This window comes from Protomyctophum parallelum (assembly GCF_964188405.1).
Source record: "Protomyctophum parallelum genome assembly, chromosome: 18".
NCBI lineage: Eukaryota > Metazoa > Chordata > Actinopteri > Myctophiformes > Myctophidae > Protomyctophum > Protomyctophum parallelum.
Genome location: NC_139716.1, coordinates 29,234,026 through 29,249,350, shown reverse-complemented (window position 1 = coordinate 29,249,350; position 15,325 = coordinate 29,234,026). Strand labels below are relative to the sequence as shown.

Below are 15,325 nucleotides of genomic sequence, written 5' to 3'. Positions count from 1 at the left end.
TTATACTAGCTGAACCATAACAATGATACCAAATACTCAAGTGAATTCTGAATTACGGACTTTTACTTAGTATTGGTACTTTTACTCAAGTATAACATTTGATTTGAGTAGTAGTTTGAGTCGTAGTTTCTCACAGCGATATATTTTTGCTTTTCAGCAGTGGGCGAAGGTTTTCTCCACTGTTCTACTATACACTGTCTTTTTTTAAATTAATTTAATTCATTTGCACATTGTTGGTGTTGTTCAACCCACCAGAACCAATTCTTTGCAGTATGTCCTACTTAGCCTTGCTATAGCCAGACGCGCATGTGATTTGAGTCTGGATTTTTGTCCTACTGGCAGTCCACCAGAAGAGAGTGTGTGTGTGTGTGTGTGTGTGTGTGTGTGTGTGTGTGTGTGTGTGTGTGTGTGTGTGTGATAAACTGGATCACACCAAGCCTTAATGGCGACAGACAGACAGACAGACAGACAGACAGACAGACAGACAGACAGACAGACAGACAGACAGACAGACAGACAGACAGAAACATGGGAATATAGGCTGATCTGATGCTGTACATGAAATCAATTAAATTGACATCTTGATTTACACTAAGGACTGACGGAAACACACACCCACACTGTTTGCTTTTCTACCCGTCTGTCTGTCTGCGTGCATGCATGCGCTTGTCTATAATCCAGCCAGCTGCACAGAAGAATTTAGCATTGCATAATTTATCATTTATTTACGCTCTCTTCCAGAGGGACTTGCCAGATAGTAAACAGTAAATAACCGATGACAGGGTGAGTGCTTGTGGGACGACGATGCCACTAAAACAAGCTGTGCTACAAAGCACCAGGGAAGAGAAACGGTGGATTTGTATGGAGCCTCTCTTCTCAGTGCCTTAGAAAACCCCATTAGAAAACCCATTAAGACTGTTGATAAATAGCAGATCTATGAGCTCACAGTGCGGCACCAAGTGCAGAGCTACGAGCTTGGAGATATGCTATTTTTGGAAAAATCGTGAAAACGAGAGCAAATCTTTGAATGAATATATATATATATATATATATATATATATATATATATATATATATATATATATATATGTTCTTTACAGCAAACGTTTTCGAAACTCAAATCTATGCTTCTGGGGGGGGGGGGGGGGATCCCTGGTTCAAAACATTTTTAGATGGTGGTCAGCGGCCGAATACATATCATCAACTAATCTGATGCGACACATTGTAAGCTTGTAGATCGGCTATTTTCAAAAGGCAGAAATGTATATATAGGGCTGAAGTGGTTAATGTATGTTTTGTAATAATAATCAAAATCTACAAAGTATAACTAATAACTAAACCTTTCAAATCGATGTAGTGGAGTAGAAGTAAAAGCATTGGAAACACTCAAGTAAAGTACAATTCCTCACACTCTACTTAAGTACAGTACTTAAGTAAATGTTACTTTACATCACTGCTCATGGTTCTCAAACGCTTCTTGTGTCAAGGACCCCCAAAAGTGCCAAGCTGACCTCAGTCACATGCACATGGCTAATTGGGGCCAATTCTATTTCTTAAATAAATATGCCCCCAGCTACATCACGGACATGCTAAAAACCCACAGGCCGGTGCGCAGCCTCAGATCTGCAGATAGTGCCCTTCTAGTTCCACCCATAACTCACCTCGTCACCCGAGGTGAACCGGGCTTTTGCGGTCCGCGCACCATCGCTCTGGAATGCCCTCCCTTTGGCTCTCAGGCAAGCAGAGACAGTTTAAACATCTTTTAAAAACACACCTGTATGTCAAATGCTTTTCTTAATTCAGTTTTACTTATATGTGTGTATATGTATATAGGCCTATGTATATATATATATATATATATATATATATGTATATGTGTACGTATATATTTATTTATTGTTTTCTTGATGTTTTTTGATGTGATTCTATGCTTTGTTATTTCTGATGTTCTTGATGTTTTTGATTGTCGTTTCTAACCTGTCTGCAAAGCACTTTGTAACTTTATGTTTGGAAAGGGGCTATATAAATAAAATTCATTCATTCATTCATTCATTCATTCATACCTTAAATAAAATGTACATGCTTACAGGGAATGAATAGAGGCAGAGCCCTGCGTGCGTGTGCACGTGCATGCTTGTTACCGGGGAAACAATTTGTGTCATAGGGCAATTTTCAAGGACCCCCCCTTCCCTTGTGCGCTGATTGAAGTGAGCCGCTTCGATGATTTGCCCGTGGGTGTTACAAATAAAAGTGTTCCTACAAAAAAAAAGTTGTCGTCATGACTACTCTACTTCATATCAGAAACCCAACGCTGGAAATCGCCCACTTCCCCTTCTCACACTCACTGGATCAGGGACACCTTGTACTGAGTAAAACTGGAGAAGATTAGACTCTCCTTAAATGGTTCTTCCGAAAAAGGGCTTTATCTGTCGCTTCATCATTATTAGCCTATTTTCTGTGCTGCTAGTGTCGACGACTAAAACTACACGAAAGATGTTCGCCGAGTATACCTTTTTTCACATGGGAAAAGGAAATAAATACTAAATGAAAAGCAATATGTCGTCTAAAACTGAGACTAAATATATTGACAGTTTCGTCAACACATAATTTAACTAGACTGAAATGTTAGGGAGGGACTAGTGGAGAAGAGATCCAGTGAAACTAAAAGACGTCATTTTATGCTTGGTTGCATTCTGAAAATAGCCGGTGTTTGGGAAATAATAAATGTTTGGCTGAAACGCTGATGCAGCAGACTGCTACATCTCTGTGTCAACATGGACACAACTTATAGATTTAATAATAAACTGAGCTTGCCTCAGTTTTTGCGCGGATTCCACACTCCCTCTCACTTTCACTAGTAAATCTCTCTCTCTCTCTCTCTAAATTATATTTTTGTGCTCATTCAATAATGTCCACACATATTTGTGCGGGACTGTGAAGCTCTATAAGTTCAGTGTGATGCAGCCATGGTTTTACCCTGCTGTAGTTTTTAACCTGAATTGGAAAACAAACTACAAAAACCAGCCTAGGGTTTCGTGTCAAGTACAGTACCTGAATAAATATACTTAGTTACTTACTTTCCACCCCTGCCCAGTGTTGATCAACACATTGCATCTGTAGTGTTCACACAATCTCAGCAAATACTCCATTTTATCTGTAAGCTCAGAGCACACTGCTAACAAACAGTGTTTTTTTTTGGCAGCAAATTTTGATTTTAGTTTTAGTCATAGTCTTTTGAATAGTTTTTATTTAGTTTCAGTCACATTTTAGTCACCTGGAATGTTTTAGTGTTAGTCTAGATTTAGTCAAGTAAATATCACAAGATTTTAGTCGACTAAATCTACAGGTGATTTAGTAGACAAAAATGTATTTTGAGGGCCTTGATGCCTTCGTAATGACTGTTTTTACACTTGCTGAAAATAGCAGATCTACAAGCTCACAACGCGTCGCAGCATGCAACCAAGGGTAAAATGACTTATACTGGATCTCTTGTCCACTATAGTTCCTTCCTAACATTTTTGTCTAGTTTTTATTTGTTGACGAAATCGTCAGTATATTTAGTCTTAGTCACCATAGCTTAGTTTTCATGTAGTTTCCATTTAGCTTTCGTCAGTGGAAAAATGTAGTTGACGAACATTTTTCGTCTTAGTTTTAGTCGACGAAAACAACACTGCTAACAAACACATTCGGCGGCATCACATCACACAAATCATTGGTCCTCTCACACCCACATACTCCCAGGACATCATTAACCTCAGACGAGCCATCATCACTCACCCACTGTAGCACAGTCACAATATAGCAGATGACAAGTGATCACCTCCTCAATCATCACACTTCACAACAATGCCATCTGGATGCAGATACAACATTGCCGCAATAAACCAACTGCCTCACTGACTGATGTGTGTTGTACATTGGATGTCTTTTGGAGATTTATTGTGTTCACCTGCATATGTTGTGTTGTTGTGTGGAGGGAGAGAGGGGGGCCTGAAAAGGTTGATAACCACTACAGCTTCTGTTTCTTGTGTGTTTCTGTGTTGACCTGCAGGCTGTAAAACCTAGCCCCTCTGGGACAATACAGACAATGAAAACTAATCTAATCTGGGTAGTCCAGGGGCTGAACACATTGTGTGTATAGCATCAAAGCAGTCATTCTCAATGTTTATACCATTTCAAGGACCACCAGTTTGATATAATGCATTTAGGCCACAGAATCCCTCCATTTGATACCATTGTCTAATTTTAAGGAGAGAGACAGAGCCTAAAGACATATTTGTATTCCTTTTTATATTACATTGTATTATCATATTCTATCCTATCCATTCTGCATTCTACTCTCCTCTATTTCCAATTGGGAATGAAGCCAAAAAAGAAACCATAAAAAAAGGTTGTATGGTAGGCCTATGTAATAAAGAGAGAGAGAGAGAGAGAGAGAGAGAGAGAGAGAGAGGGTGTAGTCATGTAGTGTGTGGATGGATGATGGGAGGAAATCCCAGTTGCGTGTGAAGGCTTCCCCCCCTCCTCTGTCAGAGGATCTCTGTACTCATAACCACACATCTGGCCAGCACAAATCACACATGATGTCACAACACCATTAATTCAGCACAAAAACCCCAATTTCACAATTCAACACAGAATCACCAATCAAACCCAAATCAACAATATCACTATGACACATCGACACAACACAAATCAAATCAAATGAACATAAATCACATGAATTCAAGTTGAATTGATGTGAAACGACATGGTGATTTTGATTTGGGTTTGATAATTGCAATAATTTCACCCTAAATTCAATTCAAAAACATCCAGCTATACACGTTTCTGTCAACACCCGCCTTTTTTCCTTCAGGACTCGAAAAAACACGTATGTCTGATAAGCTATAATATACACAGTAAAACCTTACTGCTATATATTCTACGGTGGAAACGTGAATGGTGGTTAAAACCTAAACAGATCGGGTCGACGTTTATACGGTGAAAGTCGGTTACATTACATATAATAAAATAATAGGCCCAGTTATACAATAGCACAATGTACAGTAATGTATATGTATGCATTGGCTCGGTATCCTCTCTCGGGTTGCATAATATCATCCCTGATTCCCTGCATGCCATCATTGACATGATGCTGCTGATGAGAAGATGGATAGCAGGAGCACGAGGACACGACAATATACAGCCCTAATATGAATTATGGTCCCTTCTCTATAGGACGGCATCAAATATAAACACGTCAATATATCCGTGTCCTGGCCATGATACATGGAAAAACACGAGAACACACACACACACACACACACACACACACACACAGCAACAGCAGCAGCATGCATTAATAAGAGATGTGTGCGGCTTTATTTACCATCGGTATAGACGTCGTATATAGGCTACCAATATCAGCCACGCGCATCATTAATGCATTGTTCGCCGTTCGCACGGTACGAGGTCTAAAACAAACAGCCAGTCTCAGTCATCTTACCTGGGTAGCTTTGTGGAACTGCTTTTTCAACCCCGCGACAGACATATCTCTGCGTTGTTGTTGGGTTTGTCTTTTACGCCGATAATGAACTCCACCTGCAGCCTCAATTAATAAAGAACAATAACGCTAATGTCGGATTACAATACTGACTGGCGTTCGTTAAAACATATGCAGTGCGTCCGTTTTTGTTTTTCTGTCTCCCCCCCACTATAGTTAGCTGCTGTGTCTGTTTGGGACTCAGCGGTGTATAATATGTCGTGAGTGTGCTTGGATTGTTGGATGGAATGGTTGTTGCAGCGGATAGGCTGGCCGCCTGCTGCCTGGGTGGGGATCTATTTTCAGGTGGGGGGCTGGGTCAGCGCTGCCGGAACGCTTCACCACGTTTCCTGTGACGTAAAAACCCCTCCCTCCACCATATACCGCTTTCTCTCTTGTGCTGCATCTCTCTCTCTCTCTCTCTCTCTCTCTCTCTCTCTCTCTCTCTCTCTCTCTCTCTCTGGTGCTGCAAACGGTCCCGTGACTGATGAGTGCACGACGAGATGCACTGTGATTCATTTATACATAATACCGACATTAGACAGACAGACAGACGGACGGACTGTTTCAGGACCTTGGACAGCGGCTATGAATGAAGTAAAGTGTGTATTAACTATTAACAGATTGGAGCATAATATAGTATAGTACATTTCAAGCACAAGTTACAACTCAATGCAAAACTAGCTGTTAACTGTGGACGACACCATAAGCATTACACTCGTTTACAATAGGTTCCACCATGTTCAATTCGTCATGCAACAGCTAACAGTCTGTCAATTCAATTCAAATGGCTTTATTGGCATGAGAAAACATACGCGTTTTAATGCCAAAGCATTAGTCATGTGTGCACTGTGAAATGCACAGTGATTACATACCGACACAGACAGACAGACAGACTGATGACAGACAGACGGGTTTCAGGACCATGGATAACGGCTGACAGTCTGTCACTGCGGCTCCCCCGTGCGGTAAAATACATTTACTAAACAGGAGTAAAGACGGCAGGCCATAGACGTATGACAAAATGTGATGAGGTCAGCACAAATGTGGGCATTTGGGCAAGTGGCTATGGCTGTTTTTTAGCCCAAGGAGTGTATTCTTTGTGCAAAACTAATGCTTGGAATGGATTCAGAATCATGAATCTTAAAGCATAAAGGAAAGTTTGGGGGGTGGGAGAGAAAGAGGGAGAGGAGAGAGGGGGGTTGGGGTTCCAGGACCATGGACAGCGTATAACAGGCTCACGGCTGACATTCTGTCACCGGCGCCCTCATGTGGTAAGTTGAATCTACTACAGGAGTAAAAATGTATCAGACTGTGGTAGACAGTATGTGGTTCTCAAACCTTTTAATTTACCACAACCCCCAGGGCCCAGTTTGATATGCGTGTGTGTGTGTGTGTGTGTGTGTGTGTGTGTGTGTGTGTGTGTGTGTGTGTGTGCGTGCATATCCCTGATGTTCAGTATATGCCCATATATGGGGAATAAGGTACAAGGACAGACATTGGGGATGTATTGTGAGCTTGTAGATCTGCTAAATGTGGCTGATGTCCTTCGGTCCATCCATCTTCAACCGCTTATCCGTAGTCGGGTCACAGGGGCAACAGACTTCCAGAGCAGCATTATAGTAACTTCATCCCGGGGGGTCCCGAGGCGTTCGAGATGTTGGAGATATAAACCCTCCAGCTCATCCTTGGTCTGCCCTTCGGTCTCCTCCCATTGGCTGCAGGCATGAGGTTCATATTGTGTTAGGCATGAGGTTTGTGTTGTGATGTCAGATCAGAGCTTGGCAAGCCTATATAAGGAGGTGTAGGATCAGACCATTATTACTTCTAGCACTATAGGGTAACGAACGAGTGAGTAAAAAGTACCATACACAGAGCCATCGAAGAAAAAGTCAGAGAGACACACAGATCGCCCATCTGGTCAGAGCAGCTTTCTCTCGCTATGGATGCCGGGGAGAAGGACAGCGAAGAGGACACGCTCCACGCGACCTTTAAGAAGTTGAGGGTAGACGTCGAGAGCCTGCCCACTGCCGTGAACGCGCCAGAGGGTGTGGCATCCAGAGTGGTACCGCGGGCTTTCCCCGACCCCATCAGAGAAAAACCCAACAAACCGAGTCACCACGCCAGGGACGACTGGCATGTCTGTGTCAGAAAGCCATCCTCGTCGCCCAGAGGAGCCTCCAGGAGCCGGACGAATAGCAGGTCCGAATTCCACGTCCTACATCCATCCGCGTTCACCTATGGTGGCGCCGTGGCAGCGCCCGCGCTGCTGCCACCTAGCGTCTGCCCCAAACGCCAGCGCCTCATGACCGACGGGCCCGACGCCACAGAGCTCGTTGGCAGAAGACCTCCCGATTATCACAAAGAGCCGGCGGCATCTTCTGACAACATCTCGTCGATGTCGAGAGTTTCTGTGGGGTATGAATCGAACAGTGCGGTCTCTTCCTCGCCCCGAGAGATCCCTACCGTCGTTATCACCCGGGACAGTGGGAGCACCGGGACGTCGACGGAGGTCCGCAGCCCAGAAGAAGGTGCCCGTGACGCGTCCGGACCCGTGGCGTCGATGCCTCAGAGACCCGTGGTCGCGGAGGCCTCTGACGTCCAGGTCTACTCCTTCACGGAGCTTCGCAACGTTATCTCAGAGTATGAGAAAAGCATCCCAGCTATGCCATCATCGTCTTTGTCGTCGGTCTCGCCCCGTTCTTGCTCAGAGCAGGCGCGGGCCTACGTCGACGACATCACGATAGACGACCTCTCAGGCTACATGGAGCATTACCTCTACATCCCCAAGAAAATGTCACACATGGCCGAGATGATGTACACCTAAAACAAGTTTAGGGTCTTTATTATCATATAAATCATAGATGGCCACATTATGTCTGAAAATTCATCTCTTCAGACTGAAAGCCTATATGGGTTGTGCACATAACCACGCCCTGCTTCTGTGCCTCTCGCCTAAAGTATAGTTCTTGAGGAAGAACTTGAGCCACGTGAGACAACCGAGCGAGCGAGTTGCCGTGTCGAACGGGGAACTACTCCGAAGTCCCGTTAGTCCGAACATGCACTGCTCCCGTGCTTGCGGTTAGGTGGCAGAAAATAGTAAATAATGTTCCGGCGAGAGCATTTTCCCCATCTGCCACTCAAAGTGGCCAATGACGTTGCATCCTTGCATACTCCACCTCTGGCTTTTATTTTTATTTTGCCAGACCACACAAAATACTTTTATTTGTATAGTTTTGTTTAGACAGTTATTGCTGTGGTTGCCATTAAGGCAACTCAGAGTTGTATGACAACTCTGTTCACTTCATGGGGCCAGTCCAATGGCGGCTCTTCTACATTGACCTCTATTGGCGAAGAGTGACAAAGGGCTGGATTGATAAGTCCCGAAGTTTACGGAATGCATTGGAGTTTATGGGCTTTTTTAGCCTGACAAATGAGTTACATATGAACCACGTGACCTGGCTGTCCTTTCAATGGCTCTGGGGCAACCATGGGACTATAGTAATTCCGCGATATTTTATAGAGTAACCCCAAAAGGTTTTGTATTTATTATTCTGCCCCCTGTGATGGCATGTGGGTTAATAGTACATCCTCATCATCATGTATTACTTAGTGAGCAACTCAAGCCCACACTGTTTCTTCAGTGTGGTCAGTGCAAAGCCCAGATCTATGTGAAATAGACATTAGGTATTTGAGCATGTCAGGTGCACGCCTTCCATCCATGGGAGCAGACTCGGAGAGTAAAAAGACTTACTGTGTTTTAAAAACATTTGAAAACATGTTTAAGAGGGTTTATTTGTCACTCACTCATACAGGTACAATCAGTCAAATAAATGCTGGTGGGACAGAATCCACAGAGAGTGTGCTAATACAACAACACAATCTAGAATAGCAAGAAAATAAAAATGGAACAATAAGCAATAATACCGAAAGTACAGGTAAAACTAGCTCAGGTCTAGAATGTTAGATGGATAGCTCCTTCTAAGCTATGGACCAGAGCTAAGGTAAACAGTCGTATAACCTCTTAAGCCTTATATAATTTAGCATAAGGGTGTCAAAATCTAAATGTGCATGAGCAGAAGCTGTCAAATGTGCAAAAATGTCAAGAAAACCATCAAACACATTGTCTTTTGATGCATTGAGAAAAATAAAATAATAAACACAAATGTATTCAGGCCAGGTGCTGTACACTACCATATATTATACAGTAATTACTTTCGTGGTGTTGTGCCCCAGCAACCTGCAGCATGTGTGTGATCCATTAAAGGTGTAATCGGTAACTGTCAACTGGGATTCAAACCCAACTGAAAAGTCTACTGCTGAACTAGTACAGTACAGGAACACCTTCATGCAATACCACTTGTCAGCCAGTAGGTGTCCTATCCAACCACATGATCTATTATTCTATTAGAATTGTAGGGAGACAAACAACCAGTTAGTTTATAGGCTACTGTATTCAAATATTCTACTATACATATACACACTATACATCACAAATGTATATATACATCAATATGACATTTTATTCACTACAAAACGTTATGGACTACAGATTTAAGTAGCACAGGCACAACACAACAAAAACATGTACTCAACAATCACTTGGTCTCAGAATATGAATAACTAAGTAAGACATGACAACATTTAAACAGTCAGTCATACTGTAGCCTACTATTCCATTGAATAACTCTGGACAACACTATCACATGGCAACATTTAAACAGTGCAGTCATATACTGTACCAATTCCATTGGCATGAGATTGCCTCATCACGTCATAGACACTTGTAGTGCCTAAAGGTAAATAAAATAAACATGAGTGGACAAGTGGTTTCAATTGCCTACTAATTAGTTGGAAAAACAAACACATCTGAACTGACGGACCTTAATGCAACTGTTTTCAGCCATAATTCCAGCTATAAAGTTCTAAAACCATTTAGATTCAAACTACAGTGGAAGCAGCTGTCCTTGTCAGAAGGACTTATCAGAAGTGTCTTTAAGTTTAACCCATTAAAACTGGGAAAGCATCCGTGTCATTTTAGATTGTATAGACAAGACCTGAGGCCGATTCTACAAATGCCTTCTAAATCAGTAATTCTCAAATTTTCAAGATTCGAAAAGATAAAAAATAAAAAAGCTGGTACATCTGCTATTTTAATGGATTAATGAACATGTTTGGTTCAAATACTGACCGTGCTGCAGTGGGAAGTACACGTCGTCATAATCATCATCAGCACTGCTTTGATTGGTTCTAGCTGAGCCCTGATTGGTTCCCTGGCACTGAATGTATCTGTAATTAAAAGATAGTGCCTAGATTTAGCAGAAAAGAAGAAGAAAATATGGAATCTACTGCTGTTGTGTTTATAGTCTACTGTACATATATATACCTGACACAACGTGGATCTGTAAAAAACAACAAAAAAACAACAACATAAATATTTGAACGTTTTAAATCTCTATTATGCTATGCGGTGTGTTTCTATCCATCTAATGTAGCAGTTGTCACCTTTGGATGTTCTGTAGTAGAGCAGGACCAGAAGGATGCTCAGTAGAATCACAAGTCCTACAACGATGAGTCCTACGACCACATAGGGAGGTCTCTGTTCCTCTCCCGGTGGAGAACTGTGTTCTACAGACGCGGAACCTGCTCGCAAAGAGAGCTTATTATTGAATGGATATTTATGTGTTATTTTTGAGTGGTGCAACCACTCCAAGGAACAGCAATGTCTGTGACCTGTGTTGGTTGGTTAACCTATGTGTTGGTTAATGAGCACCAGTATGTACCAGTAGGGGCCAGTGGGGGCGCCAGAAACAGAGAGAGAGAGAGAGAGAGAGAGGAGGGGGGGGGGGGGGGGGAGAGAGAGGGGAGATGCACCACTCGGTTCACACGGGTGTGATTTTATAATGATGAAAAAATATATAACAAACATTTTTGGGGGTTTTACAAAAACAAATCACACCCGTGTGAAGTGAGGGGCGCTCTTATCATCTAAAAATCTAAAATCTAAAAATAGCCGATTTGCTCGTCTACATATGCCGTAAATTATTCATTCATTGTCAAGGGCCTTTTAGTTTGTTAGGACAAAAATAATTAACTATAGTATAGCTGAATATATAACACATAGAATACATCTAGTGTCTTCCCCCCAGGGCCCCACTACCCAACCCCGCTCTTAAAGCCCACTCTATAAAACACTGAGAATATAACTAACCGAAAAAATAAATAAGATATACACCTGGATGGATTGGCTACACAGGGGACAGCACATTTTGGAAGTCAATGAATATAAATGTGACTTCTACATCTTGAATCATATGATAATAAAGATAATGTGTACCAATTTGTGTAAGGTTTGTAAATCTGTAGTAAACCTTAAGAACACCTGATGTGACTTCTACATCTTGAATTATATGATAATAAAGATAATGTGTAAAATGTTGTGCAAGGTTTTGAAAAAATCTGAAACCGATGTAGGACAGTGGAAGGAGAGCTGGATTATCCTTATGGTGTGGATATACAGTATGTGATACATATTATTACTAGGGCTGGGACTTTAACTGATTAATTAACGCAGTTTAATCGCACTTTGTTTTTGCACCCCAGAAACCTTTTCACTGGATGGATTTGAGGCAAACCAATCATACCGGTGCACGGCAATGGGAGAAGAAGCCGATCAGACCGCTTTGCTTGGCCTAGTGAATGGGAAATTTAGATAAAACCTCACTCATTGATTCACTCGTACACCAAAATATGTTTTAATTGAAACATAGTATATTCATAATGATATGAGAGTCCCAGCCCTAGCCTAATTATTACACAACTCTCACCTCCCACATGCATCCAGCTCGCTGGCGACACTCCAAGGTCAGAGACGCTACACGTGTAGAATCCTTCACCAGACTTGTAAACTCCGTGGATGGTCATCTGTCCTGTAGACTCAGCCCCGACGAGGGATCCGTCTTTATAGAACTCAGCTGGGCGGTCAGAGGATGGTTTAGCAGTTGCATTGACTTTGGACCAGCAGCGCAGAGTGACTTCACTTCCCTCCGTCACAGGAAGTGCAGGGCTCTCCAAGACCACAGCACCATCTGAACAATGATAGATAACAGCAGAATGGCAGAACGTTTGACTGAGGTTACATCACTCTGTCTGAACCATAGACATAAAGAGGTGGACGCCTCCTTCGGCTCTGGGGCGTGTGTATCTCGAGAGGAAGCAAAGTCAAAGTCATACGATTTGTCACACACGTTACCGCAGTGAAATTTGTTCTCCGCATTTGACCCATCTCTTGGAGCGGTGAGCCGCAGCCAAGGAGCGGTGAGCTGCAGCCGTGCCGCGCTCGGGAATCATTTGATTAGTAGATTTGACCCCCCCAATCCAACCCTTTGATGCTGAGTGCCAAGCAGGGAGGCACTGGGTCGCATTTTTACAGTCTTTGGTATGACGCGGCCGGGGGATCGAACCCCGACCTCCCAGTTTCAGGGCGGACACTCTAACCACAAGGCCACTGTCTGCTAAAGCAAGCTTTTGAGGAAGCATTGCGGAAGCTTGACAATCATGCCAGCCAATCACAATTTGCGTCCTCGCTTTTGTCTTCAATGTTTGTGTTAATACACACTTTTGTCTTCACTGTTTGGGTTTATACACACTTAAACATGGGCATAGGAGGGGCTAGCACCCTCAAAAACCCAATAAAACAAATAAAACACATGGTTGTTGATGTGCTGAACGTACCAGTCACGGTGATACCGACGGTTTTGCTCTTTCCCTCGGAAGACTCACACCAGTAAAGTCCGCTGTCAAAAGGGTACATGGAAACTGTGGCACATCCTGTGGCGCTCATCTTCCCCCAGCGCCCACCGCACAACTCCGAGATGACATTGGCTTGGACTCGTCTCTTCACTCTCCACACGGTAGAGTTAGACCTGCCCTCGCAGCTCAGGGAGACAGACTCGTATCTAAAGAACTGAGATCTTTGCGGACTGAGTCTGAGGGAGGCTGCATGGGGGGGGGGGGGGGGGGGGGGGCGTCAGAGAGACAGAGAAGGAAGTTGAAACTTCTACCTTCCTACCTACTTCTTCTATTTGCACTTGTAGCTTCAGGGCAGCCCTACCCGAAACCAGAGGTATAGGTTTACCCTACCGTATACTCAGATCCAAGTTCAACGGTTGTATTCATTCAAATAAGATTGCAGCTTTAAAATCAAATAATTAGGCAACTCTAACAATACATATATTATATGTATTGTTAGAGTTGCCTAATTCCATTGATAGTTATGGATGATACGAACACCTGGTCAGTAGAAGACACTTCAAGACAGACTTACGTCTCAGAACATCTCCAACTTCTGTCGAGACATTCACCATGGAATTAACCACTATGAGAGAGAGAGAGAGAGAGAGAGAGAGAGAGAGAGAGAGAGAGAGAGAGAGAGAGAGAGAGAGAGAGAGAGAGAGAGAGAGAGAGAGAGAGAGAGAGACAGACAAAGAGAAAGAGAAAGAATAGGGGAGTGGAATTGGCCATTTTAGGATTTGAAGAAAAATGTACATTAACCAATAGGCAAGTACAATATTTGTAGTGTTTCTACTCACAGACTAGAAGGTAGAGTGATGTTTGCTTCATCCTGTGTCGCTGCTCACTGACTGACTGACTGACTGTCATGACAGTCACTCACTGACAGTCTCCTCCCACCTAGCATGGGAGACACATCATTTCGGGAGCGGATGATTACTTATTATGTTGTAGTCTGCTTTGTAGTCATCTGGCCGGAACCCCCAAACCGGAATCATAATGAACCAAAACAATTCCCTGCATCATCATCATTTTAGGACCTAATAAAAGCCTTTGATGTGGCGTATGAATTCTTCAAGTAATTCTTTGGAATAGTTTGTTTGGTATATTTATTCCAACTCGTAGTGACTGGCGAGACTTAAAACAAACAGGGGGGAACATAACTCTATGGGATTCCTTGGCCAGCTGGACAATTTTCTGCATGTCACTCTGTTTCCTATCTGTTGCTATCAATAAAAGGTTCAGATTTTTTTTCTTATAAACATAAAAAAATAAAACACTATGCAGATGTTTGAGTGACGAAAGTTACTGCATGCTAGTAATATAGTATATAGTATATAGTATATATTATTTTATTTTGCTTATTAATGGATTGAGATGACTTGACTGGACTGGACTATGATGGACTAACAGTTTTATGCCATGAAGTTGCCCCAACAGTGTTTCTTTCTTTTGTCCTTTGTGTTCTCTCTGTTGATACTTTTATATGTTATGGTTGCACTAACCGGAATTCCGTTGTATGTCTCATACAGTGACAATAAAGATCTTATATATACACACACTCATTCAATTGCTCAAAAACACGCTCACTGCACACCACCATCAGCTCACCTTTGTGAGTTGTTTCGGAACAAACAGCTCTGTGCAAGTGGCTTGGAAACATCTGTTTGTTAACCGCAAGCGGTTTAACTGGGTGCACAACCTTTAAGTTCAGTGGTGGGCTGTAGGCGTTGCGTTCTGCATCAGTGGAAAAGATGTTCAGTGGTTGTTGCTGGTGGCAAACCAACCACGGTCCTCTACTGCAAGTTCAAGTTCAAGTTTCTTCACTGCCCTGTAGAGATGCTTTCATTATCGTTTTAGTAGAAGAGAAGAGAACAGGAAGTCTTGCATGAAAGGACGTTTCGAACAGCGAAACCACAAAAGCCCATGATATGTGCTGTTGTGGTTTCTGGTTTGTGTTCAAATCATACCCTGAAGAAGGCAGTCGTCTGCATGCCGAAACATTGGTTT

General features: G+C 42.7%; 3 protein-coding genes across 3 annotated transcripts in view; 1 reads left to right on the top strand and 2 right to left on the bottom strand.

The window, feature by feature from the left end:
* Positions 1-5,533, bottom strand: part of sh3gl2b (SH3 domain containing GRB2 like 2b, endophilin A1) — a gene marked incomplete at both ends in the record, with an annotated part of 50,594 nt that extends 45,061 nt beyond the window's left edge. Inside the window, one exon of the mRNA XM_083788988.1 lies at positions 5,489-5,533. Coding sequence (XP_083645114.1) covers positions 5,489-5,533 — 45 coding nt within the window. The remainder of the gene's footprint in view (positions 1-5,488) is intronic.
* A 1,933-nt stretch (positions 5,534-7,466) lies between these two features.
* Positions 7,467-8,351, top strand: LOC310876067 (oxidative stress-responsive serine-rich protein 1-like; the record flags this gene model as incomplete). Its single annotated transcript, XM_083789514.1, has 1 exon — positions 7,467-8,351. One exon carries the CDS (start codon positions 7,467-7,469, stop codon positions 8,349-8,351), a length of 885 nt encoding a protein of 294 aa, XP_083645640.1.
* Positions 8,352-9,129: 778 nt separating this feature from the next.
* On the bottom strand, positions 9,130-14,152 carry LOC310876066 (low affinity immunoglobulin gamma Fc region receptor II-like; the record flags this gene model as incomplete). The annotated part of the gene is made up of 6 exons (XM_083789513.1): positions 14,116-14,152; positions 13,851-13,901; positions 13,259-13,522; positions 12,346-12,612; positions 11,030-11,152; positions 9,130-9,191 (listed from the first exon to the last, which is right to left on the bottom strand). The coding sequence occupies exons 1-6, from the start codon at positions 14,144-14,146 to the stop codon at positions 9,130-9,132; spliced, it is 798 nt and encodes a 265-aa protein (XP_083645639.1). The 5' UTR covers positions 14,147-14,152.
* Positions 14,153-15,325: the final 1,173 nt, after the last annotated feature.